The sequence below is a fragment of the Ptychodera flava genome, chromosome 20 (genome assembly GCF_041260155.1).
Source record: "Ptychodera flava strain L36383 chromosome 20, AS_Pfla_20210202, whole genome shotgun sequence".
NCBI classification, from domain to species: domain Eukaryota; kingdom Metazoa; phylum Hemichordata; class Enteropneusta; family Ptychoderidae; genus Ptychodera; species Ptychodera flava.
In genome coordinates this window covers 520,632-548,432 of record NC_091947.1, presented here as the reverse complement: position 1 = coordinate 548,432, position 27,801 = coordinate 520,632, and the positions used below count along the sequence as shown (strand labels likewise).

At 37.7% G+C, this 27,801-nt stretch overlaps 1 protein-coding gene across 4 annotated transcripts; it reads right to left on the bottom strand.

Moving 5' to 3' along the window:
- Window positions 1-17: 17 nt before the first annotated feature.
- Window positions 18-27,629, bottom strand: LOC139119687 (MMS19 nucleotide excision repair protein homolog). 4 transcript variants are annotated; one of them, XM_070683534.1, is made up of 22 exons: window positions 27,320-27,610; window positions 25,668-25,716; window positions 24,918-25,021; window positions 24,293-24,378; window positions 23,554-23,698; window positions 23,029-23,154; window positions 22,425-22,573; window positions 21,943-22,095; window positions 21,264-21,405; window positions 14,097-14,251; window positions 13,219-13,505; window positions 12,350-12,447; window positions 11,920-12,066; window positions 10,434-10,668; window positions 9,938-10,040; window positions 9,344-9,542; window positions 8,333-8,451; window positions 6,485-6,728; window positions 5,650-5,900; window positions 4,885-4,944; window positions 1,835-1,935; window positions 18-1,124 (listed from the first exon to the last, which is right to left on the bottom strand). In XM_070683534.1, exons 1-22 carry the CDS (start codon window positions 27,399-27,401, stop codon window positions 1,097-1,099), a joined length of 3,063 nt encoding a protein of 1,020 aa, XP_070539635.1. In that variant the 5' UTR covers window positions 27,402-27,610; the 3' UTR covers window positions 18-1,096. The 4 variants fall into 4 exon arrangements, with proteins under 4 accessions (XP_070539635.1, XP_070539637.1, XP_070539634.1 ...); XM_070683536.1 differs by having other exon boundaries at window positions 24,918-25,088; window positions 27,320-27,422; XM_070683533.1 differs by having other exon boundaries at window positions 898-1,124; window positions 10,434-10,680; window positions 27,320-27,629.
- Between the last annotated feature and the right edge of the window lie 172 nt (window positions 27,630-27,801).

Below are 27,801 nucleotides of genomic sequence, written 5' to 3'. Positions count from 1 at the left end.
TCAGTACATAATAATAATAATAATAATAATAATAATAGTTTATTTCTCATAGGTCATGAAACAAAACAAAAAATGACAATACAAGACCATTTAAACCTGGCAAAAATTCAATGAGAAAAAGGACTGAAAAATAGTTGCATTCCGCAACTAATCGGGCTCAGCCTCACAACTCAATGTACAACAGTTTTCAAAAGACTGGTATAATTTAGGTTACACTGTTCCTTTTAGAAAATTGATAAGGATGAACAATTTTAGACTCGGTATATCAGTACAGTATAAGAAAATAAATATGAATCAAAACAATACAACACTTTCTAAGAAAAGCAATACACCCTTGACAAGTTAAAGGTAAAACTAGCCTAATAAGAGATACTTTTTCAATTCACATTTGAAGAGGTGTCTTGAATGAATAGTTTTAATGTTTTCTGGAATACTGTTCCACACCCCTGGACCAACAAATCTGATTGAAGTCTGGCCTAATCTACTGTTAAATTTAGGGGGATGAAGAATACTTTTATTTTTAGACCTGGTGCCATAAACATGCTCTAGAGGGGAAAAATATGAGTTAAAATGTGGGGGAGTCTGTCTTGGAGTGCATCATGAACAAAAATAGCGACTTGAAACTGAGAGAATGCATCATGCTGCAATCTGGCTGCCATATAGAAGAAGGGCTGTCACGGCACTCTTTCCCATGATCAAGAAAATCATACTTTTTACATTTCATAAACTTCCACGTGTTAAAGTGGATTTGACAGTACTTTAAAATAAGCCTAATATTGCCACCATGACTTAAACTATGAGTTGTGAAAAACTGACTCTGCAAATGACCGTATAAAAAAAATTCTCAGTGTATGTTGTAGTATGTGTTTTGAAAGTTTGATGTGTAAGCCATGATAAACACTGCTCTGTGGATCAATATTGCCAAATCATGTGTACTTGATGAATAAAATGGAAACCTGTAAAGGCATTTTAAAAGAAATAATTTATTTGCTTCCTCTAAAGGTGAAATGTAAAAACCAATGTCACCAGCTCTTGTGCGTTTAATACATTTCATGAAGGAATTCTATGTAAATAATATTTGTATTTGTGTTCTCATCTATTTCTTGCTTGTACCAAGTAGAAACCTGGAAATTAAAAGAAGAAAATGTAAAAAACACGGTTTATTTACTCGTTCTTTAATGAATGTAAGTCTGGTACACTGTATTGGTAAGCACCATGTGTTGTACATGAGAGAGGTGGTCCAGGAATGTATATTTTCCCCAGGGAATGAGACGCCTGCCCTACCATAGGACTTTCATATCATGTTAACTGTTCAATTAGTGATAACAAGGAGATTAGATCTCAGAATCTGGAGATATCATAACAAGCTATCTGTTTAACAAGAACAGTCAAAACATTTTTTCCACTTTCCATTACTTGTAATGCAGAATACAGTTTTGACAGAATTCTCTACTTCACTGTTTATTTTGCTTTGACTTCATGGGATAAAAAGAGACTCATGTTTGTATCATGATATTCCAGTGAATCTAATCTGCATTATTACCAAGAAAACTGAAAACGTGAAAGTTCATGAGCATGGTATAGGACAACACAAAGATTTGGGAAGTGAGTGCAAATGACTGTCAGTGATTGAATTGTTTTTGGCATCTTCATACTGAATCTCATTGATTAACACACAACATTGATTTGAAATGTTTTCTAGGTAAATGAGGTAAATATTCTGCCAGGTTCTTCACAGAAAATTTTAAAACATTACCGGTCATTGGTCAACTGTGGAGTGTAACTGAAGATAGGTCAAAACTTGCCACTGGAGGGAGAGCTTTACATGGCTTACCATTCCTCCCTAGCAACTACAGCTTCCTTTCTCACAAGTCTCTTCTTATCGTCAAGGGCAACAGCTAACTGTCTCAACACATTCTTCTGGTGAGGATACACCTTAGAAAGGAAAGCACACCACAAATAAACTAAAAGAAATGTTTTGGTTTTGGGCAAGATTTGAAGTCTGGCTCCAACACTTGAGCTCAAAGCTGTAGTTGCCAAAATATTTGTGAGATGAAAGGAATGAACATTAGTACAGAGAGTGTCACAGTGATGAAAGTTATTACTTTTTCTGTAGAAAGAAAGTGTCCGATCAATGTTTGCTTTGTTTGTTGCATCAGGATCAATGATATATGACAACCAATAAAGAAATACCATGTGTTAGACATTATATTATAGCTTTGTCAATACCAGTGAATTTTGTGACGTCATACCACCACATTATTACTGATAATGTATCGGATTATTCAGCATCGTGGCCCCACAACAAGCATAACAATACAAGGTTTTTTGTTCGTAAACGAATAAAGGAGTGGGCATTTAAAAAGGAGGGAAATTATGGGGTAAAGCATGCAATACATTAAAAGATAAATCCTGATAATGGTGCACAATATCGATAATAATGCCTTTCTGTACGATTTATCAAAATTTTTGAGCCCCCTCCCGGCTGCACTTGTCGTCTGCTCTGGCTCGCGCTCAGCAGTCCCGTCCCATACAATGCAGTGTGCAACATGGCTCGCTTCGTGGATGTAGGTGAAATAGAACTCAGTACGCTTGAAAATGCAAGAAACGAAAAGAATACATCGCAACAAACCAAATGGGGAGTGCGAGTATTGAGAGGTAAATTTCTTTATTTTTTTCCCCGATTCTTCGGCGACGAAAACAAGTGGAAAATACAGCTTGTCACTGAGACGCGACATGTCAGTGAGTTATGACTGCCGATGTTTACATATTTTTTTTTGCGTCAATTAATGCAAATTAATCAGCTGTTCACAATAAGTTGACAAGCACAGCAGCTTCACCAGGAATAAAACAAAACCAAAACGAAACAAATTGTTCGACTTTAGGATCATTTTTTAAGGTTTTTTATTGTTTCTTTGTTGTAGAATGGCTTGATTACAAGCATTACCCATTAAATTTTGAAGACCTCCCAATCGATCAACTGGCAGAGTTACTCAGAGAATTTTACGCTTCAGCTCGAAAACAAGACGGCGAATCATACGGCAAATCTTCCTTGTCTGGTTTGCTGGCGTCTATTCATCGCCACATTACAGGTCCCCATTACCATTGAAAAATAAATATGCACGACAGGAAAATTCAAGTGGCAAACTACGTATTTCGTGGCGTGTTCAAGACCATGAAAAAAGATCAGGCAAAGACACGACAACACACAAAGCGCCTTTCAGCTGTGGTGACCTGAAAACACTATCGGTGTCGCCTGTGCTCTCAATTGCACACAACGTTTGTCTACAACAAAAGGTCTGATTTGACTTGATGTTGCACTTTTGGAGAAGAGGTCGCGAAGGTCTGAGAAGTTTGACCAAATCATCATTCGCTATCGAAAAGGATGACATCGGTCAACGATACGTCAAGTAAACTTTCAACGAGAAAGTAAAAAACCACGACTGCAATGCAGACGACAAGTACACTTGTCATGCACGGATGTATGCCACAAGCACAGACCGTTGTCCAGTGGCATCGTTCGAAAAATATGTCAGTTTACTTCATCCTGCCAATACATCCTTGTTCCAGCGACCAAAGGCTCCATTCAATTCGGAAGAATCGTGTTGGTACGTGAACGCGCCTGTTGGAGAGAGTACATTGGGGGCCATGATGAAAACTTTGAGCACAGAGGCCAAACTATCGAATATCTATACTAACCACTGTATCCGAGCCACGGCTTGTAAACTTCTAGACGATGCTGGGTTTGACACACGGCATATCATGTACGTCAGTGGCCATGTAAACGAGGCAAGCGTGAAAAGCTACTCGAACCAGCCATCAACGGGCCAACAACGGCAGCTGTCATCAACCTTGTCCGGCAGCGTCTACGGAAATGACTCTGTAGCCATTCAAGGTCTCGGTCCAAGGTCAGCTACGGCCAACAATCATGACGACCGTACGCTCTCCGTTGATCTATCATCTCAGCTACCTATTTCTGATCAATCGGTTGTAAATAGGCGACAAATTTCATCATCGGTTTCTACGAGTTCCCGGCAAAGCCTCTCCAGTATGTTTGTCAACTGTACCTTTCAAGCACCCGTGTACGTCGAGTTTTCCCGCTCGCCAAAATTCAATAGTTCTCCTCAAGAAGCCATCGAAAATTAAATTTATTGACGCAATTATTAATGAAATTTAAACATTTAAACGACATTGTTGAACTCTGTTGATATTGGTTGTAATTGAATGTTGTGCTAGTAGCGAATATACTGTCTTTTTGTCTGTGATACTGATCGTATCGATCAGCTGATAACATGGAAGCTCGGTACAACAGGCGTTGGTGTTGATGTTTGTATTAATGAAAAATTCCCTTCTTGCATTTCACGTGTTTTGAGCTCTTTGAATGACATGATGTTGAAAGTTGGTGTTTCAAGCTGGATTTAGACGGTAGGGATGTAATCACTTTTCATTTCCTTCGAAAATACATCGTGTTTTTATTTCCAAATCGAACCATGTACTACTCATTTTTTGTGCGATGAACGTGCATGTACAGTACAGTGCAGTGAATGTGGAGTGTGTGTGTAAATGTATACAGTATACAGATTCAGGGCCGATCTTGGCCGGGCGATGCTCACTGGCTTCAAACTCAGTTTACATTTCCTTTTTCATTCGTTTTCTACATCTGCAAATTCACTGGCATTGCCAAAACTATAAAATAATAGCAATAATGCACCCCCTCCCGGCCCATAATGGACTCAAGCAAACTTTGCACTCCATAATGTACTCGGCTTCGCCTCGTACATTATGTCGTGCTAAAGTTTGCTTTTCGTCCATTATGAGCCGGGAGGGGGTGCATTATTGCTTAAATATGGAAACTCAATGTGAATCAGAATGATCTCTACTTACTGCATGGTGGGGTAAGGTTGTCATCACTCCTACACACTTCAAAGCTACAATTCTTACTTTCTGCAAAGAGTATTAACAGATTCATCAAGTCACGTGTAGTATGGCTACATGAAACAATACTCTCTCCTAGCTTTTCAGCAATATCCTTTCACATAAGATAGCATTTTAAGTGAATGTTACACATGTTTGACTGAAGCAGACTGATCCATGGTTTTCATGGCTGTGGTTAGGGTGTTTCTCTGGCAAGTTCAAATATCCTGTCCATGAAATACACTTGCCATTTCCAAGGGCATCTAATGCTTATGAACTTGCCACCTTTGGCTTGAAAACTCTGTCCTTAAAGGTACACTGTCACCTGTTCCAATTTCGCCACAGTTACCATGGAAAGAGAAAATCTAACCAATCACAGATTTTAAGCGGGTGGCCGCTTTTTAAAAACAGCGCCCTCATATGGACATTTTGAATACCAAGGAACACCCCTTTGACCATATTTGGGCATATTTAGATTACAGGTGACCGTATACCTTTAATGAAGCCATGTCCTGATTAGAGAGGTGTCAATAAGGACATCTTTCACTGTGCTATATATATGAGCAGTATTATATTTTCATTTGTAAATATTGCTATCACTAATCAAACTGCTTGAAGATATTTACATAAAATTTTCCGTTTCTACACTTTGGTATGCCCAGGTTGCTTACTATGGCTTAATTGGCCTGACACACACGAAATAAGAGAGAAACAGTTTTGAAAGTCACATCTTACCATGCTCTGTTGATATGAACACAGCCTGAGAAGCTGAGGCAGGAGAGAATCCACTTCCTGTGAGATGATGGCTGGGGCATCAAGTATTAGAGAATAAAATGTCTCTGATGTAGAAATATATAGACTGGATTGATCACAGTGTAAGGACTGCAATAGCATTGGCATCAGCGGTGGCAGTTCACTTAGAAGGACTTGCTTTGGAATGAATTGTAGCAGGTGAGACAGAGCAGATAGGTAGTGCGGTTTGGTTTCTGTGGGAAAGATAGACCATAGTGATATTGTTAGGGGATGGTTAAACTGTACTTACCTACAGGGCTTTCTTGAGTATAATGTAGATATGCAGTGTTTGGTTTGATTGGGTGCATATGACGTGTATGGTATGAGGCAGTATTCCATCAATGATGCTACAATAAAGATAGGGGGTAGGGGTGTTGTGTGCCCCTTTATAGCCAAAATGTCAAGGGTATTTGGGATCATAAAAATGGAGGGTTAAAAAGTACATGGCTTTGATTCATTGTGACCTGTTTGATTTTTCAAGTGAGAATAAACAGAGTCAAACTCACCTGTTATTGCTTAACACTCACAATCTTTGGTAGGATTCTCAATGATAATTATACCTAATAGAGTTCATCCCTACAAATGTTACACAGTGCGGGTTGCATTGAAAATTATTCAACCCATTACCTTAAAAGAGGCTTATCAGGGGCTGTGTGACGGATCTTCCCACTTCTTTTCATGCTACATGACATGTGGGCATGACATAATATGTAAACTGGGTAGTGGTAGCTGTTCTGATCAATAACATACTTGCAATCATACCTTTGGTAATCCATACCTGTATTAGCCTTGTCAAAGCCCTGCACTATCCTTGGCAGTGTCTGCATGAAAAACCTCTGTCTGTACATCAGTTTGATGTCAGCGTGCGTTTCTTTATTCAACACATCTATGCTTTCACTTAGTATTATGTAGAAGCCATCGGCTGCAATCTGTCCGAGCTGAGTGTCTTCAAACATTGTGATGAGTTTGGTTGAAAGATCTGTTGACTTTGGGTGTGCTCTCAGGACGAGAGATTTGGTTAACTGTAAAAACCAAAAAGAATCATCTCATGGCTTTGTAATTTAAGTTACATGCATATATGGCATTTTACTAACATGCTACAGTTCTCCCTGCTTTGAACAGCATTTTAACTGTTTGCTATCAATGACCTAACACAAGTGAGGTTTTACAATACTGCAGTGCATCAGTAGTGCAGACTGTACTAGTTAATTTGTGAAGGTCAGGAAATAATTCACCACAGTAAAATATGACACAAATTTGCAGTGCAAGGTGTTTTTACTTAGGCTAGCGTCTGCTAAAAAGAATGCCTGTATGATTTCAAGGCACGCACATAACAAGCAGAATCATTTGAGTTATGTGCATTCAAAGTACATCTTGATAACAACCGATATAAGCCATGATATGTTATGATAAACGTCGAGATATGCACGATAAACATCATCAGTTTTGGAGTGTTCCTGAACATTTGCAATTTGATATTAACCAAAGTGAACACAAAAAATGGCTGTCGCTCTCTGCCTACAATGCGATATTGTCAACATAAAAATTTGAAAGGCTTTGAGGAACAAAGATATTTCGGTTAGCTATATATGGGAATAGTAGGGTGAATCTTGTAATGTTATCTCGTGGTTTTTCAATTAAAATTCTTGTTATTTTTAAAGGGACATAAGCTGTAACTTGTAGCAAGTTTTTCAGTATTATGCTTCTGTATATCAACTACAGTGTCTGACTCAAATCTATTTGTCATGCTGAAATTTCGAGTACTCTTTTTGTCAACACAGCTTGTATGTGTGTAGTTTATCATTGTTTATTGTTTACAAATGAATTCTAGTCTGGACTTGAATACAATTTTCAACAATAACAATGTAGATTATACTCATATAGGTTGTGTTGATATGCTAAATACTCGGCATTAAATTGCAGTGTAGGGATTCAATGCAGAAAGTGTAGGGAAACCACAAATCAAAAGTTATGAAAAAATAGCCAAAAGATACAGCTTATGGAGCTTTAAGACAAGCTCTTGCAAACATTCGAACAGCATGGTCTTCCTCCAAACAGGTAGTGAGCGCATGGTATGACAGCAATAATGTGCTCACAACACCAGTTGACATGACAACTCTCAGTGTAAACAAACAAAATGGCCATCTCTCTCTGCTCAGTACAATAATCAATATTTGAAGGGGAGGAAAGTTTTTGATAGGTAACAATTGCAAAAACGTATTGCACCATTTTTGAGTCTTGGTATCTTATCTTATGGTGTTCATTTAGATACGGTCTGAGATTTATCACATGCGGTGTTGACTTTTGTGAAAACCAGCTTGCATAGTTTATGAATGAAGCCTGTTTACAACAACATTTAAATATTTATGCACAAGGTGGAACAAAAGTAAAGCCTCAAAATTTAAGGTTTTTCTTATCATTTGTAAAATTCTTTGCATGGGTATATGATACATTGATTATTACTTATAATGCCAGTTCCTTGTGTCATTTGTGCTGCATCAGACACGAGACTACTCATGCTGATACGACACAGGAACAGGTAATATTGGGTAATAACCTCTAAGTATTATAGTGTATTAAATATGAAATCATTGGTACATTATCAACTCTACTGCCAGATACCTACCCACAACCAAAATGTCAAAGCTTGATGCCTGTGACTTGAATTTTGATCAGATATCTCATCCTGAAGTAATTTCCAAGACGATTCTGAGGATTTTTCAAGTATTTGATCCAGCTCTTGGCCTGTGACAAGGAAAGACATTACCAACATTGTCAAAATCTTTGATGGGCAATGATGAGATCAATTCTATTTGATTGCCAACAGCGACAAGAAACATAAACTTTCTCTATCACACAGTGATAAAATGAACTAAATATACAAGCTTTTGGAAGTTTATTTCTTACATATGAAAAGGTAGAGCAAAATGATATGTGGAAAACCATAACTATCTTTTTGAAGTGTTATTGTTCGCTTCCAATTTATTTAAACACAAACTTGTATCACAGCTTTTTGCATAAGGTGCCATCGAAACAACAATCTAATGAAAACCTCAATAGCTATTGGATTCACAGCTAATGATACAGATAATTATGAAAAATTGTTTATTTGGAAGTGAGAAGAGGGCATAGAATGGAATAAGATACAGGTAACTATAAGGCCCTTTGTATATGTCCTTCTTTTTGAAAGTATATAACGGTTTTGAAAATGAAGTTGTAAGAACAAACAAAACAAAAGACAATCATATTTGTATGTTTAACTCAACTTTCTGTGAAATATTATGTTTTGAAATTATGTTTCAAATAATTATGAACCTGCACCAGTTGTAAATATCTCAGCTTCGCCTGAAAATCTAAAGTTTCCTGATATTTACAACACTAACAGAATGTCACCATCGACAAAAAAGTCCTTAATTGACACTGTTGTTGAATTATTAAACAAGATAGAGGGAATCTAACAAAGCTATGTTTGTCAATGACTATGCTGCAAAATTGTCAATTTCTAGCTGGTTGTATGTTCCTGTATTTTTTTTCGATGTTCTATCTGTTGGAAACTATCACAATTTACACTGGAAATTCACCATTGAATACCAGAGAAACTTTCAGTGTTACATGATACAATGCCACATACACATACCATTTGCAAACTTGTTGACAATGCAGGCAAAGCATTTTGCCGATGTCACATAAATCGGTTGGTGAGCGGAGTTCAGGGACAATGCTAGTAATTTGTCAAGCAGGATTGAAACCTTTGGAATGCTGACAGAACTTCTTACACAGGATACTATTGACGTCAGAATAGTGACTAGTTGACTCTGTTGACATGGTGATGAAACCTATGAAGTGAAAAAGTCAAAGTGAATTCTAGAACGTGAATTTTGTACTCTGTCTTGAGCATAGAATAATTAGAGTATTCGGTTCCTACCAGTAGCAGGATATTGCAAAATACCCTACCTGTTTTCCATTGCCAAAACCAAGTTCACTGATAGTCACAGAAGCATTTCACTATTCTGTTTTATGGTTACAAATGAAATAGTGGTTTACTGAAAATGTTTGAGCAACACAAAAATTTTGCTAAATCACATGAATTGATAAATATTGGTCTTATGTATATAGGGAGCACAGAAAAAATGTGTGTGCAACCAAATGATCATTTTCAAGCATATTTGGCAGCTTTTCAGATTCCAAAAAATTCAAATCTGATAAAGTTACAAATGTATTGTTCACCTACCTCTAATGGTTGAAATTTCCTTCCACTTTCTTTGAGGTTGAATTTTGTCATGTTACCTTCCAAGTACAATGACACTATGTCTTCTACCAGTGCTGAAGCTATCCTGTGATCCGAAAGCAGTAAATGTGATTTCACAACAACTACAACTATCACTGGACTTTCGGGCCACTATCAGTGTGACTTGTAAATTTTCAATTACATATAATTAAACATATTAGTATCTGTTACTTGTCTCTTTAAAGACATGTATTCAATGTTTTGTATTTAAGATAAAATCACTAAAGGTTGAAACTGGTCCTATCTCATTTGGCAAGCTCTCTAATATTTTCTTCCAGGGCAATTGCTGTTACTTAAATTTTATTGCTTTCAAAATCAACACATGAAGAAAGTGGTGATACTTTCCACGAGTTGAGCACTACAATGAATATAAAGAATAAACAATGATCTACAGATTCCAAATTTATATGAAAATTTCAATGAGAAAGTTACAGCTTACCTGTCATCTAAAACCTTGCTTATACTCCTGCACAAAGATGCAATACTATTTACAATTTCATCTTCGCACAGAATAGATTTTTCATTCTTTTCTAAAAGGGACTGTTCAACTGTTGCACGCAATATCTGGGGTAAAATCACAGAATGGAACATCTGTAGACATTCACTGTTTCCTACGTTGGCATTCACAACAGAGTTGATGCAGTTCAGACAGTTCACAGCTACACCAAGGTGACCTTTAAAGGTTCCTGGATGAAGAGTAGAGAGACAGAAAGAGACAGAGATACTGTTAGAATAATTCATTTCAGTTGTTTTATCTTCCTCGATTAGACTGCATCAGGGCATTGACGCAGCAATAACGCAACACAAAATGGTGTCCTGTTTTTACAATTTTTATTTTAAAGCCCAAAAAGCTGTGAATGGATAATAAACCTATCTCAAAATATCCTCAGTTTTCCAAAAGTTTTCATTGAATAAGACAAATTAAAGACTGAAAAATTGTAAAGCACTGTCATAAGTGTCGAAAGTGGCATGTAAATTCAAACGTTAACATCATTTTAGATTTCCCGCCATTTTCAAAAACTAATGTTGGCCATCATATGTTGCACTTTCAACGAAATGGCACTATGCTTGTTTCTTTTATGATCACAATGTGTATGTGCAGGAAATACTGCATTTTTGTACTTTTCTTTAAGGGCGCTATTTTATGAGTGCAGCACCAGTTATTATTTAATCTGTTATAACGCCTAGGCATGGGCCAAATCAGCGAGCAGTGATTTTTCTATACACGTCCTTCAGTTAGCACATTTATACGTGTACAAACCAACTTTGGTTTGAAAATGAAATAATGAAATAATGAATAAAATTCACAGCTATGGGGGGCTTTAAATTAACTTGAACTAAGGCTTTTATTACAGTCAACGACATAAAATGTCCAGAATAAATCAAAATTCTGTATTAGTTTCTCTACGATTCATTTTCGGCATGTTTTGTTGGGGCACCCAGACTGAAAAATTAAGTCGTATATGGGAGTTTTCAAAAACTTCAACCCCAAACAACCACTGAATGCGCAGTGTCGGTTAATGTGGTAAATTCAAGGAAACAAAGGCTTGCCCATTACTGACACAGAGCCTTCTGAAACACACAAAGTGGGAAATAGTTACACAATAACCCCTTATTATTATCAACTTCACTCTGGGAGCCATGTGGGCAGTTTTCTTACCCCAATATGCTGTCAATAAACTAGACTGTACAATATGACTGGTTCCAACAAGATTTTATGGGAGAGTGGACATACAACACTGTGTCTTCAGCTATGGTTGAGGTTAGAGATTGTGGAGACCTACACACAACAAGATCTATCAGTCTATGGGTGTGAAAATATCACTGACAAAAGCTACCTTTGTTTTGTAATTTTTCTCACTTTTATGAGCTTTAGAATGGAAAGTGTGTTTTTACTTCTGCGTGTGAAACTACCGCTGCTTTACCTTGGTTCAGTTGGAGCAAGTACTCAAGCATTGCCTGTACTGTAGTCTCTACAATATCAGGATGTGTTGAAATGCCAGCCAACACACTTAACAGGAATTCTGGTGTCGTCTGACTGGAACTCACAACATCACCCTGGTCTGATGTTTCTGCGTAATCAAAGAAAAATACGGAAAATTAAGTTTCTGAATATTTCACATAATTAGAGGTAAGAGTCATTTAACCTCTACACAGAAAATCTCTGGCATCCTAATATGTGCAAATGCAACGTATAATATGCAGTTGAACGTGTTGAGGACAGAAATTCAGTGGTTTATATAGTGCAGCAATAAGTTTTGCTATAGAGTATCAATGTCATAGCTTGGTGTTAAGTTTGTGCAGATCCTCATCAGCAAGACAAACTCTTATTCATGCATTCTGGTTAACACCTACCAGATTTTAACTGCTTCACCAGTAGAGGGAGGGACTTGTTTTTGATCACGGCTGGGAACTCAAACGACATGAATGCCATTGCAGATACTGCTTCTTTCCTGAAAGTTGAAAGAGAGAAATAAATAATTATGAGTGGATCCAAGCTTGTGTCAGAATATTTAGATTATATTGCAGGGAAAGTGCAAGTGGAATGATATAATGGAATATTGAAAAACTGTTTTGCCTAATAAGGTGTAAATTATAACATTTGTAGTTACCGTATACACATTGATAATGTGACACAGTAATGAAAGTGGCAGTATGCATTCGACCATAAAAACTGTCACTGAATACCTCTGTGATTCTTTGTGACGTCACTTAACCTGTCACCAAGATCCTGCCAGTTTACTCTGGCGCTATCAATTAAAGACAGACAAGAATGACATAACATGAGTGAAAAAATTCACCAGACTTGACCATTTGATAGCCTTTCACAACATACATAAGCAATGTGCATCTAAATATGTCTATACACGCAGTGATTTTTCACTGACTTGACCTGATAGGGATAGAGTAATTCACAGCAGTGTGTCATAGTGGTCTTCAGACCACCTGGATATTTTTAACCCTTTCACCCCCAGTTCCCTGTATACAGGTCCAACTTTACCATAGAAAACAATGGATTTGGGACAAACCATGGTGGTGAAAGGGTTAAAGGGCCAGCAGCTTTATCTTTGATGATTTTCTCCACAATTTTGTTTCTATTGCCAACCACAGTTTCTTGTTCTACTCCCCAAAGCATGTTGAGATACTCAGTATTCAGCTTGTTCAACTCCGCCTGTAAATGTGTGAACTGCATTGTTATTGGTGACTGCTGATGGAAAACTTACCTAACTTTACTATCCTGATCACACAGTACAATGTTACTGAGGTGCTCAGCAACCACATTGATTTCTGTATCAGTTAAAAGTCCTGTCACTGACATCAGTCCCACAAGTCCACTCATTCCAATGCATCTAAGCGAACTCTCACTGTTACTCAAAAGTGACAGGAATATAGTAACTAGGGAGTCCTTGTAAGGCAACACTGGGCTAGGGGTGTCTTCTGTAAAGCTGAAATCTTTACAGACTTTGATGAACTCTAGGCTGATGCTGAGAATTGTGACTCGTTGGCCTGTCTGTATGAAGGAAAGAGATCAAAGATGAGGATGGAGTCTGGAATTCATCTCCACAAACATTACATCTGCACATGGCTTGTGATGTGATGAGCCGTGTGCCTTCAAACTTTTAAGATTTCTCAACTACTTTTATCAATCAAAGAGCTCTTGAAATCTCCAGCAAGCCCCATACCGGTACTTGTAATATGTGCAATATTCGTGGGTCAAAATGAATGTCCTTGAGTAATTGGTCTGTCATATTGGTGTACATAGAATAAAATAAATGGGGAACTGGTATATACATTGAAAACTATTGCTTGCCTGCACTTTGACCACAGAAAAATCTTCCTCATCCTTATTCAATGATCACTTGCAAGAAATTCTGATGATAATACATCATGCACAGCAGAAAATATTAATATTTGTAGGATTTCATGTACACACTGTAAAATTCTGGACAGTGAACTTTTCATCATATTTTTTTTTTTGCGTTTGATTAAGTGCACCTTACACACAAAATCTTGCTAACATGGATGTAAAAGTTTTCTGTGTACGTGTCTGTTTTTGAAATATGAATCAAATGTTATTTCAAATGACAGACAAAGACCATACCTGCGTATGTTTATGGAACTGTTCAATCATCAACGGTAACACAGAGTTAATGATTTTACAACAAGCTGGATCAGATGCCCTGGCTGCAGCTTCTAACAGCTTGCCTGTTGGCCACATCAGTTTTAATTCAGGTTCCTGTAAATGTCTGTTGCAATCTGCAATATCGAAATTCATGATGACAGCTTGTGTGGGTTTGATAAAAATGAAGCAAAAATCAGCATCTGTACAGTGGTTTCTAGTATGACTACATTGAGATTGGCTACAAAACAGTTTGTTCATATTTTGGGCAAAATTCTTTGTGTCAGAAACTACTTTGATAATTTGAACTGGAAAGCTAGTTTTACAATATGATTACTTCTTGGCACGTTAGTGTCTTAGTATTGGTTTTGGAAAACTGATTCACACATGTTGTGTGACCATGAAACTACTTACATGTACCTTTGTTCAGTGTCTGGTATATTATCTTAGGAACATATAGAGCAAAAGTGCTAAAAAGTGGTACACAATGGAAAAGATAAAAGCAAAATGTCAGAACTTACACATCTGAACAAATATTTCAGTTTCAGTTATAGTATTGTTCTATTGAATGGATAAATTATGTACATCTGCTCTGGGCTTTTTAGTAACCTCCTGGTAAGGTACTCAAACTTACCAAAGCAGAGTTTTGCCTCAAAGGGCTAATGAATGTATTGTATATCCTATTTCCTATTATAGTTTCTTATCATATCTCTCAGTGTGCTGTTGTAAACCCTCCTGTTCACACCACCCAAAAGTCTCTTGTTTCACTTGTATTGACAGACCTACCTTTCAACATGGTATCCAGAAATTCATCAACTTGTATTGACATACCTCTCTTTCAACATGGTGTCCAGAAATTCATCAACTTGTATTGACAGACCTACCTTTCAATATGGTGTTGTTATGTAGGTCATTTCCCCACACTCATCATGATCTGAGTTCAATTAGTCTAGAACATTCCCAAGGTCACTGCCCTTGATGACCTCACAACCTTGAATTCAATTAGTCATGTTTGGAATGTTCTGGAAAGTTGATTAGTTGTGTAAGGGAGATAATTTTAGAACAGTAATTAGCATGTCAAAAAAGTTCTAGATTGTCTTACATGCCTTTATAAAAGGGACGTGCACAGCTTCCAGTCAGACTTTTGGGATCGTGTCTCTTGTGTGTTACTAAACTCCAGCAGTAGTCATTCTCAAGACTTTTCAAGACCTTCACTGCCACCGCTGGATTTATACTGTGGACTTTATGCATCTTCAAGCCTGCAAGGACTGTTCATTCATCCAACTGACTGTTACAACTCTGAGACTGGAGCTTTGCCGTCCCAGCTGAGATAAGTAGTCTGTACACTTTTAAAGCTTGTACTCTATCCCTGACTTAGCAATTAGTTTTATTTTCGTAATAAATTCTGTTTAAACGAAAACTGCTGAGTTCACCCTTTTTGTTCGTTTTCTCTGCACGTAACAAATTGGGGGCTTGTCCGGGATACGAATATTTGAGCCGTTTGACAACATTTTGACAGCTTTTTAAAACTACTGTATACTGTGAACTCAGCGAAATTTAATCATGGCGGAATTTAAACCAGAGGAAATGGATGACCTTGATCAGGACACATTTGATTCCCTCAGAAAAGACGACCTCATAACACTGGCCAATTTCCTTAAGGTAGAAGTTAAACGATCTATGCGCAAGCGAGAAATACAGTTCAAGATTGCAAAACATTTAGTTAAATCAGGCCATTTTGAGGAGTCTGCCTTAAAAGATTATGAGCCCGAGTCTACCTCTGAACTCAGAAAATAGAATTAGAAATGCAGACAAATTTGGAGATCAAGAAACTAGAATTACAAATGAGAGAGAAAGAATTACAAATGGAAGAAAGACAGAGAGAGAAAGATAGGCAGGAAAGATTAGAAATGGAAGAAAGACAGAAAGAGAGGGAATTGGAAATGAAAGAAAAAGAATTGCAAATGGAAGAAAGACAAAGGGAGAAAGAAAGAGAGGAAAAAGAAAAGGAAAGAGAATTAGCAGAACACCGACTGCAGTTAGAAATGAGACGTTTAGAGCTTAGAAAGTCAGGAAAATTCTTCCCTTCGGACAAGTTTGACATTACTAAGCATTCAGGTTAGTTCCCCCTTTCCAAGAAAAGGATGTTGACAAATATTTTCTCCATTTTGAGAAAATTGCTCAGAGTCTGAATTGGCCTAAGGAGTCCTGGTCTATGCTTTTGCAGAGTGCTTTGGTGGGTAAAGCCAGAGAAATTTACATTCAGTTGTCAGTAGAGCAGGCTTCAGATTATGATTCTGTGAAGGAATTAATTCTCAAGGGTTATGAGTTGGTGCCTGAAGCGTGCCGTCAGAAATTTAGGGATTGTGAGAAGGCGAAAGACCAAACTTATGTTGAATTTGCTCGAACAAAAGAACAACTGTTTGATCGCTGGTGTTCTTCTGAAAAGGTCAGTCAGAATTATGACAAATTACGACAACTTGTTTTGATTGAGGAATTTAAAAGGTGCATTCGGAGTGACATCAAGACGTTTATCAATGAACAAAAGGCAGATACATTGGAGGTTGCTGCACGTTTGGCCGATGATTATTCATTGACCCACAAATCTTCCTTTCTCAGCAAACCATCCCATCCTTTTCATACAGAAACAATGCATGTAAATTTAACTCCTCCTTTTCATCCAAGAATTTCTCAAAGGACAGTAGAAAATCAAATGACAACAGTTCACAAAATTCAAGTAACACTCCCACATCATCAGATCCCAAGTCTCAATCTCCTTCTGACAAACAGTTCGGTACACTTTCTTGTAATTATTGTAAGAAAGACGGCCATTTAATGTCAGATTGTTTCAAATTGAAAAGAAAACGTGAAGGTCAAAGTAGTCAAAGTGGATCTAAGCCCACCGGCTTTATTTCTTCATCAACTCAATTAGAGTCTAATAATGTGTGCAACACATTTTCTGAGGTTAAACCCCTCTCATCCCCAATTAATGAGGTCAAGATCAATTCTTCACAAGATAGCATTATGGGTATTTTCGAGCCATTTATTCATAATGGTTTTATATCACTTTCTAGTGATTTCTCTTCCGCTACCCCTGTCAAAATTTTAAGAGATACCGGGGCTTCCCAGTCTCTTTTGTTGGCAGATACCCTGCCGTTTTCTGAAAAGTCATTTTCAGGTTCTAAAGTTCTTATTAAGGGGGTAGATTGTAATGACTACATTCCTGTTCCTCTCCATAATGTCTATTTGTCTTCGGACTTTGTTTCTGGACCTGTGGCTTTAGGTATTAGGCCTTTTTTGCCTTTTGAAGGGATTCACCTTCTTCTTGGAAACGACCTTGCTGGGGACAAGGTCATTACTAATCCACTTGTGACTGATAATCCTAGTTTAGATCAGGATCCAGAGCCAATTGAACAAGAGATACCCGATTTATTTCCTTCATGTGCAATTACTCGAGCCATGTCAAAGAAAACTTCCGAGAATCAAAATACTCTCAAAAATAATGTCACAGATGTTGACTTAAATGACACCTTTCTCAGTCAGGTGTTTGACACGGATCATTCCGTTATCCCTCGTGGATTTGAAACTTCCAGTAAAACTTCTGCTGACCAAAGTCAGACATTTTCTAGATCAAATCTCATTGCAGAACAACACAAAGACCCAGATATTTTGTCTTTGTTTGACAGAGTAGATGATGAAGGTAAAACTTCAGATAGCTCTGTTTCCTATTATACAAAATCTGGTATTCTCATGCGTAAATGGAGACCTCCAGACGTTTTGGTTGATGACGATTGGGCTATAAAACATCAAATTGTGGTTCCAAAGCCCTACCGTGCTGAAATATTGCGCCTGGCCCATGAAACCCCCTGGGCTGGTCACTTAGGAGTCAGGAAAACTTATCATAAAATTCTCAGTCACTTTTATTGGCCTAATCTCAGGCAGGATGTAGCACATTTCTGTAAAACTTGTCACACATGTCAAATGGTAGGAAAGCCAAATCAGACCATTCCAAAGGCCCCTTACAGCCAATTCCTGCATTCCAAGAACCATTTAGTAGGATACTAATAGACTGTGTTGGGCCCCTACCAAAAACAAGATCAGGAAATGAGTATATGTTGACAATTATGTGTACATCAACTCGGTTCCCAGAAGCCATACCACTGAGAAACATAAAGACAAAGACTATAGTGAGAGCTTTAGTCAAATTTTTCACTTTATTTGGCCTCCCTAAATGTGTCCAGTCCGATCAAGGCTCCAACTTTATGTCTGGTATTTTTCAACAAGTAATGGATCAGCTAGGCATTAAACAGTATAGGTCATCCGCCTATCATCCAGAAAGTCAGGGTGCTCTTGAGCGATTTCATCAAACTTTGAAAAACATGATTAGGACCTACTGTTTTGACACAGAGAAGCAGTGGGATGAAGGAATTCATTTTCTGCTCTTTGCTGTTAGAGAGTCAATTCAAGAGTCTCTTGGTTTTAGCCCATTTGAGCTTGTATTTGGACATACAGTCCGTGGCCCACTTAAGCTCGTTAAAGAGAAATTCCTGTCTGACGACAATGATTGTCTGAATATTTTGCAATATGTGTCAGATTTTCGTACAAAACTCTCTAAAGCATGTGAATTAGCCAGAGAAAATCTTAAGTCATCTCAGCAGTCAATGAAAACCAGATATGATAAAAGCACCTCAAAACGGAAGTTTGAACCAGGTCAAAAGGTTCTTGTTCTACTTCCAGTTCCTGGCAAACCACTCCATGCTCGTTACTTTGGGCCATACCTAATTGATAAGAAATTGAGTGATTTAAATTACATCATAATAACACCTGACAGGCGAAAACAAAAACAGCTATGTCACATAAATATGCTTAAGCCATATTTGGATAGGGATAATCCTACTATAACTCAGCCTGTCAGTGCAGTCAGTTCAAACCATTATGAAGATAGTGATACTGAAACTGACTTGAGTGATAATACTCTAAACTCAAAGCTGGGCTCGGTCAAGCTTCAGAACTCAGAAATCCTGGAGAAGCTGGAGTCTACAAAGTTGGCCACACCTCCAGCCAGAACAACAACAACAGGTGAAAGAACTGCTCCATGAATATAAACACCTGTTCCAAGATGTTCCAACGAGGACAAACGTCATCTATCACGACGTTGATGTTGGGGACAGTAAGCCTGTAAAACAACATCCATACAGACTGAATCCAACAAAAGCGAAATATCTCCAGGAAGAAGTCAAATACCTGCTGGACAATGACTTTATGAACCCAGTAAAAGTAACTGGAGTTCGCCGTGCATACTTGTTCCCAAATCAGATCACAGTTATCGTATGTGCACGGACTTTAGGAAGGTCAACACTTTAACAAAGACAGACACTTTCCCAATCCCGAGGATTGATGACTGCATCGACCGAGTGGGAAAAGCCAAGTATGTGACGAAATTTGACCTACTGAAGGGATTTTGGCAAGTCCCTCTGACGGATCGTGCTCGTGAAATATCCGCCTTTGTTACACCAGACGGATTGTTCCAGTACAAGGTGATGCCATTCGGAATGAAGAACTCTCCGGCAACGTTCCAACGGATGATCAACGACGTCATATCCGGGCTAGACGGATGTGCAGCTTACGTTGACGACGTCGTCCTGTATAGTGACACCTGGGAGGAACACATCAAGCTCATGCGGAAGTTCTTTGAGAGACTGAGCAAAGCAATGTTGACTGTCAACCTTGCCAAATCTGAGTTTGGCTGGGCGAGGGTGACTTTCCTCGGACATACTGTAGGACAGGGTGAGGTAAAACCTGTTGATGCCAAAATCAGTGCCATTTCAAGTTTTCCAATACCAAACTGCAAACGACAACTGATGCGCTTTCTCGGTATGGCTGGATACTACAGAAAATTCTGTCCAAATTTCTCCACAATTACTGAGCCTTTGACTAACTTACTTAAGAAGAAAGTAAAGTTTGTTTGGTCAGAGCAATGCCAACAGGCATTTGATACACTTAAAGCCATACTGCAAAGTGCTCCAGTGTTGTCTGCACCAGATTTCACTTTGCCATTCAAATTAGCTGTGGATGCTAGTGATACGGCTGCTGGTGCTGTTTTATTGCAAGAGGATAGTCATGGTATAGATCATCCTGTTTGCTATTTTTCACGCAAATTTAACAAATCCCAGAGAAACTACTCTACAATTGAAAAAGAGTGTTTATCTTTGATATTAGCTTTACAGCACTTTGAAGTTTATGTTACTTCTTCAATCAGCCAATAGTGGTTTATATTGATCACAACCCTCTTGTATTTCTACAGAAATTTAAAGGTAAAAATCAGAGATTGCTTAGATGGAGTTTAATCTTGACATTAGACATATCAAAGGCAGAGACAATTTAATTGCAGACTGTCTCTCTCGTATTTAGAGTTTATTGTTGTTCACTTTCAAGAAATTTTACTTTAGAGTAAAACAAAATTTGAGTACTTAATCCTTTTCAAGATTACATTTGTAAAAGAAAGATTTTTCTTTGAAAAATTTTCTTTTTTTGAAGAGGGGGTGTGTTATGTAGGTCATTTCCCCCACACTCATCATGACCTGAGTTCAATTAGTCTAGAACATTCCCAAGGTCACTGCCCTTGATGACCTCACAACCTTGAATTCAATTAGTCATGTTTGGAATGTTCTGGAAAGTTGATTAGTTGTGTAAGGGAGATAATTTTAGAACAGTAATTAGCATGTCAATAAAAGTTCTAGATTGTTCTTACATGCCTTTATAAAGGGACGTGCACAGCTTCCAGTCAGACTTTTGGGATCGTGTCTCTTGTGTGTTACTAAACTCCAGCAGTAGTCATTCTCAAGACTTTTCAAGACCTTCACTGCCAACGCTGGATTTATACTGTGGACTTTATGCATCTTCAAGCCTGCAAGGACTGTTCATTCATCCAACTGACTGTTACAACTCTGAGACTGGAGCTTTACCGTCCCAGCTGAGATAAGTAGTCTGTACACTTTTAAAGCTTGTACTCTATCCCTGACTTAGCAATTAGTTTTATTTTCGTAATAAATTCTGTTTAAACGAAAACTGCTGAGTTCACCCTTTTTGTTCGTTTTCTCTGCACGTAACAGTGTCCAGAAATTCATCAACTTGTATTGACATACCTACCTTTCAACATGGTGTCAAGAAATTCATCAAGTGGACCAGATGACTTGGAGGCATCAGTAATAGTGTTAGAAAGTGTCCTGACAATTGCACATAGACAGTTTAAAACAGCTTGCTCAAAATCCTCATCAAAGGCTTGGTATGTCTGAAATCAGAAATTACAAAGTCTTTTAAATATACTACCATCAAGGAATGTAAGACTGTAACTTCACTGTAACTGTTCATACCCCACACATATTGATAATGTTTGTGTGTCATGACCAGCCTACTCTTTGAAACGCACAATGAATATTTACACTGTGGAATCAAGTCTCCTCCAGATGACATGAAAACAGCCAACACATGTGACAAAGAGTGCCTTTAACCATTAGTACTTTGCATTAAGCAAAACTGAGTGATGTGACACAAAGAAAATACTACAGGGTTATTTAACAGAGTTTGGTCAATATTTGTTTCTCTAAATCTGTTGTTAATATAACTCTGTGTTACCAAGACTACTTACAGTAGTGGTGGGCTGTTCAGATAAAAACAGCAATGACTTACTGATTTACAATGAATGCTAAACCTGCTGTGGATGTGACAGTATTGAAACATTGATATGAAGCAAACCACTGCCATGCAAAATTTTACACCGTAAACCATGGACATGGCAAACATGTTTATCAATTCCTCACTGTCTCACCTCTTGTCTGATAGTAGTCCACAGAGCTGGCAGGTAATCTTGGAGAGCCTCAGCACCATACACTTCACTACAAGCAGCCAAAGTTTGGAAACAGTCCACCTTAGCACTTTGGATATCAGAGGACAACTTTTCCATTATCAGTGGCAGACAAAACTGAAAGATAAACAACACTGAAATGTTGCATTGTTGACAAAAAATAGAATCTTGTGTTAATTTTTTAGTGGCAGACATATTTTGTTCTATTAAACATTTGAAAAAAACAAAAAGGTGTTGCTTTCCAAAAGATGTTTTTTCAAAGAGAACTCATGATTTGCGACACATTTGCTTTCACAAATTACTTTCAATGATAATATTTTGTGCAGAAAGATGTGCCAAAAAATGTGAAATTTCTACCATATCACAGGTTTACATTTGTTATTTTTGCTAACATCTGTGACTTTATAAACTCTACCAGATACTGAATTTAGACAGGTCATACCTACCTCTGCAAACTTGGGTATGGATGCTAAACATTTCCGCAGGGCAAGAATGAGTTCTTCTCTTGTAACTCCATACGGATCATTACTGGGTGGTGTGAAGTCAATTGGAAAGTAGCAAGATACAACCTCAAACAACTCTTCAATGAAGATATCTGTATTGATTCAAGTTGGTGGATAATTTTTAACGTCATGAGTAAATTTATTTCTGGTATATGAGTAGTAAAAATTCTTTAATCTCCTTCTCTTGTTCAAAACAGAATCAGATTTGTAAAGTTTCTGCACAAATCTCCACTATTAATGCCTTAAGTTGGTTGCATGAAAATAATTCGATGGCCCAGTGCAAAAGGGGCATATTTCCAGTGTTAAAGGATGCCCCTCTTGAACTGGGTCATCGAATTGACCATGGACAGTACAAGTAGAGACTAGCAAGTCACTGTTTCGGCTGATTGTTGGAATCAGGCTTAGGTTCAGTAAAAGCCATCATGAGGAAAGAAAAAATTACCCGTAATATCCAGGTGTGACTGGTAGTATTGCTGGTAGTTCTTGATTAATCAGGTCTAAAAGAGACACATCGATTAGATAAATGGCATAATATTATTGTACTAACCTACTGGAAAGTTTTGAATAATAATTGGGATACATCTAAATACTATTGTCAAATTCCTAGGGTCTTTCTCTCCATCCATGGCCTGGATATAACCAAACACAAAATCTCTACCCAGAGTCTTCAGGTCTGAAACATAAATAGTACGATTGTACTTTGGTTGGACAGAGGTCAGATGTTGCACTCTTTACAGGATGCACTGAGATACGAGTTGATGTGACTTCACGTCTTGGTGTAATGGTGTGTGGAAGAAATAAAAGATGAAAATCTATGCTAGCAAGTAAAGAGCATGGATAGTTGTAAATTTTGTATTTTCCATGAACAATCATACTTCATATTTTACAAGTTAGGTTACCATTTCACCGGCATGTATCATGTGGAAACATTATTCTGGTCATGTTTACCAAATTTTTCCTTACAGGCTACGATGAATAATTCATGAAATGACCAGTTTTATTTGAAACTTCTTAAGGTGTTTGAAATTCATTACAAAGTTACTGTCAAATGCTTGGCATAAAGGAAACTCACCATCAAGCCTGAAATCCAGGAAATTGGCAAATATGGTGTAGACAGATCTTCTATCAATTTGTATCATGCTTTGCACATGAACTTCCTTGAATATTGCCTGCACCATTGATACTTCACTCCCTTTGGGGAAATTGGCGCAATTACTCTAAAGGTACAACAATCAAAAGTAAAAAGAAATTTGTTGTTTATTCAAAGTCATACATAATGCGTTTCCTTTTCTTCTTTCTTTCTTAAAGCCATTGAGGAGATGGTGATTAGTTTGGATTCTATTGTGTGATACATGATTAGCTGATACAGTCTAAATTCTTTATAATATTGAACAAGTAGCATGTGTGACTTTGAAGTCAATAAGTGGTGTTTCTATAAGAAATTACGTGAAATGACGTATATTGGGGAATGACCATACTGTACTTGATTTTGGGAAAACACTTCCACTGCCTCTGCATAACACTGCATTGATATGCTCTTGTAACATTGCATGCTTGTTGCCCATAGTGATAGGCAATGTATAGACGCAACAGTTTTCTAGTCTCTCGTGCTCTGCTTATTCCAACAATTCCATAAATTGATCAGTGATCTCCCCAGGATTTTCTGATAGAGTGGCGGCTAATTTGCATAACAATAAATGTAATTGTTATGGTAATGAGTTTCTATTGTTTACCAAAAATTATAGAGTGGCGGCCACCACTCTATAATAGCTCTGGGGAGAACACTGTTGATATTGACTTGCTACACTTACCAGTGCCAGCAGTCCAAGCAGAGAATGTGGAGTCACTGAGTAGTGGTCTTTCAGTCTGTCACAGTAGAAGGTTATCAAAACCCTGGCTGTTCAGAGACAGGATGAACATTATTAACATAAATTTCTTTCCTGTTTAATCTCTCAATAAGAGCACTGAAATCCATCTCGGAACATGGTGGTCATCTTATAATTGACCGATTATTTTATAATTTTATCCATTGTAATTAACTATACACCGCAAAGTTTCTACTGCCAGGATATATTGAAATATAAATACATAGTAAGCAAATTATCACTTTGGATTCTTTGTTCTGTTGATCAGTTGTATACCACATATTCTTATCAGAATACCTATAGCTAAAACAAATATGTGAAATATTTTACATATTCTGGATTCTGAAGATGATGGTCCTCTAGTCACACTTTGTTTGGTCTATACTTTCTTCTCATTTTCCATTGAACTGAACACATGAAAGAAGTATTGTAGAGAATGTCTAAATACTGTTAATCATTCATGCTCAATATCTGAGTAATTATTCAAGAGCTAAAAAAGAGGGCAAAACTAGATGACATTATTATTTATTGGCAATTGCGGTTTGTGTTAAGTTTTTGTACACACTAGTACCTTCTTCTGTGTTCAGAAAATCTCTTGGAAGTCGGTTCAACACTTCTGACAGCAGTCTTGTTCCTCGACATCTTGTACTGGTATCTTCACTTGTTAAATATTGTCTGATTTTTCAAAAAAGTCAAGACCTTTAACTTTTCTAATCAGACTATCAGGCTATGAGAGGACTAACTGGAAGAGTATTAATGCACATTGTATATACAAAGATGAGCAGAACACGAGAAATAATCTATTAGACTTGGGACTGCTTGGCTTTAAAATATCTAGCATGTGATGTAGCAAAGCAACTGCTCTAATTCTATACTGCATGAAACACAATATATAGTCTAAAATTAAAATGTACATCTGATAACATGTAAGTGTTCATGTAATGTGAATATTCATGTAATGAATAAAATGACTCAATATATTATCTGTGTTAGTTTTTGGTTTCATTGCAATCGATGGAACACGGTATCATCGTATGAGTACTAAACCTTGTTTAGAAGTAGTATTTTTGTTTAGTGCATGAAGATTACTTTTTAGCACTCTCATGGTGATTTCAATGAATAGTACTGCTCGTTTAAAAATCCAAATTACGGTGTCACTCTGCTGTCTATGGTTTTATGGTATCTAGGAAGGGAGTGTTTTATTTCAGATAAATGTTGAGGTTAAAATCATTACAGGTACTTAACGTTTGACAATTGAAACCAATATTAAACTCAAAACATTCAAAAATACAAGCAGCAACATGCATTCCAGCAAACTTACCCTAAATTTTCAACCAAATCCAGTATCTTAATTTCAGATGTATGGATCGCTGTTAAAGATTGATAAAATATAGAAAAGTTCATAATCTGGAACATGAAATGCAACTTTTTCACTGTTAAAAACTGTTGCTTGATGTCAACATAAAGGGTTATCTGTGTTTGTATTTTGTAAATTGTATTGAAAGAAAGAAATTGTATTGTTGCAGGGCTACTAGTGAGCGAGGTCGCAAAAAACAAAACTCACTGACCACCTCACCGTAGAGCTACAATTTTGCAGCTATGCTAACATAAGACCGAGACACAGCAATACATATCGTAGTCAAACGTATTAAAATAAAATAAACAATAGCAAGTAGAAATCTGTGCTGAGACAATTTTTACGTCCATGCTGAGATCAAGACACCCAACCCCATCCCTAGGGATATCAGCCATTTTTAATTATGCAAATTTATGCAGAAAATGTTTTGACATCTGTTAGAAGTGTTGTAATGAAGTGTGGAAGTGAAGTGTAAGCGAACCTAATTTGCATATTAGCATGCTGGGGGCACTTTGGCATCGGTTTTTTAAATTTTTTCTGCCAAATATGTAAATGAGGGAAAAGGTAACAGCACTGGCTATGTCCTTTAACTACCTTTACTTCCGGGTTCATAAAACACCCTTGAGCATACTTGAGCATACCGGTACTCTCCAAAAAATAGCATATAAATGTTCTCGGACGTCATACCGACGTAAATACATGAGTGTCGTTGCTGCACCCGCAGTCTTTAGCTTTAAATTCATACTTTTGCAAACGTTTACCTTTAACTCGTCCAAGGAGTCGAAATATAACGCCAACGCTAAATTTCACTGCCACGTTTTTCGTCATGTAGTGCAACTACAGCAATTACATGCTCAATGGCATCATTTCCGCTACACGATCACGCGAGAATTCGAGTTTCGAGAGAACGGCTATCTGCTCCTTTCACGAACCTAAGATGGCGCCCGCTTAGGTGAGCCAGTAAATGTTGTGTAACTTTACCTTTATTTTTCATCAATGCGTGAAATATTCGTCGAAAACGGTTGCCGTAAAGTCATTGAATAATACGATATTGGATTGGATGGTCATTTCACGTTGCCACAATATTACACGAACCGAAACTTCAGCGCTGGTAACATAGCAACAGAATAGGCAACCGCGTGCATTGACTACGCTACCATCCCACCCCAGGGACGGACATGTAGCCCACCCCCTATTAAACCTGTACTACTATGCTACAACTACGCGCATAGTGGACTTGTAGTGCAGCAGTGCCGTAGCCAATCGCCGGAGATAGTTGTGGAATACGGAACTGCAACAATCCACTAGAGCCAAGTGATGCCCGATAGACAGTGCAGTGCCACCATGGAGCATAGCTCCATACAATGGCACAAATGAGCGCGACTGCACTTAGATCTGCATGGCAGGGCTGTGTGTTACCGATGTTGTACGGATGTGGTGGGAGGCCGTACAACACCGTTAACACACAGCCATGCAGAGCTAGCTGCACTGTGGTGGAGTGTGGTTACACCGAAGCAGCAGAGATATGATGGATAATTACTCAAAATCGGTGAAGATTACTGCTACTACATTTTTCATTAAAATTGCTTAATTCCCCTTTAGATGTCTTTTCAAACCTTTAACAATGACTGGCAAGTCGCTTTCCTGTTGTCCTCTGACATAGTTTTCGGCGACCGTAGCACACATGGACGTCGCCATATTCAATCTCGTTGGGGTTCACGCAACTTCACGCGAGAGTTTAAGCTTGAGATGAACTAGTTTCGACAGGATACCATCGGAACACCATTTCTGTGGATACAGCTTGACGTATTTTTTATGATTGAATAATTGTAGAGCAAATATATTGCCTTGTCCCACGCGGTAAATATGAAGCTGCATTGCAGGATCACGAAACCCTTGTTCCAAATACCGGCACCCTTACCCAATGAAACTCTTCATTAGAGAAAATGAGTTTTTTTGACCAATCAAATTATCTGTTATAACTGGTTTCTGGGCCATGGATTTCAAGACCCTCTAAGTTTGAATTAACTTTACTGCCATGTATGTTTAGAAATCTTAATTCCTCTCGATAGGGAAATGGCAATCTGTCTGTGAGCAT

Coding starts and splice junctions, on each gene's coding strand:
- LOC139119687 (XM_070683533.1), bottom strand. CDS start 27,401: ATGGCGACGTCCATGTGTGCTACGGTCGCCGAAAACTATGTCAGAGGA. Junction 6,729..8,332: donor CTTTGACATTTTGGTTGTGG/GTAGGTATCTGG, acceptor TGGTTTTTACAG/TTAACCAAATCTCTCGTCCT. Junction 4,945..5,649: donor GTTCATATCAACAGAGCATG/GTAAGATGTGAC, acceptor TACTCTTTGCAG/AAAGTAAGAATTGTAGCTTT.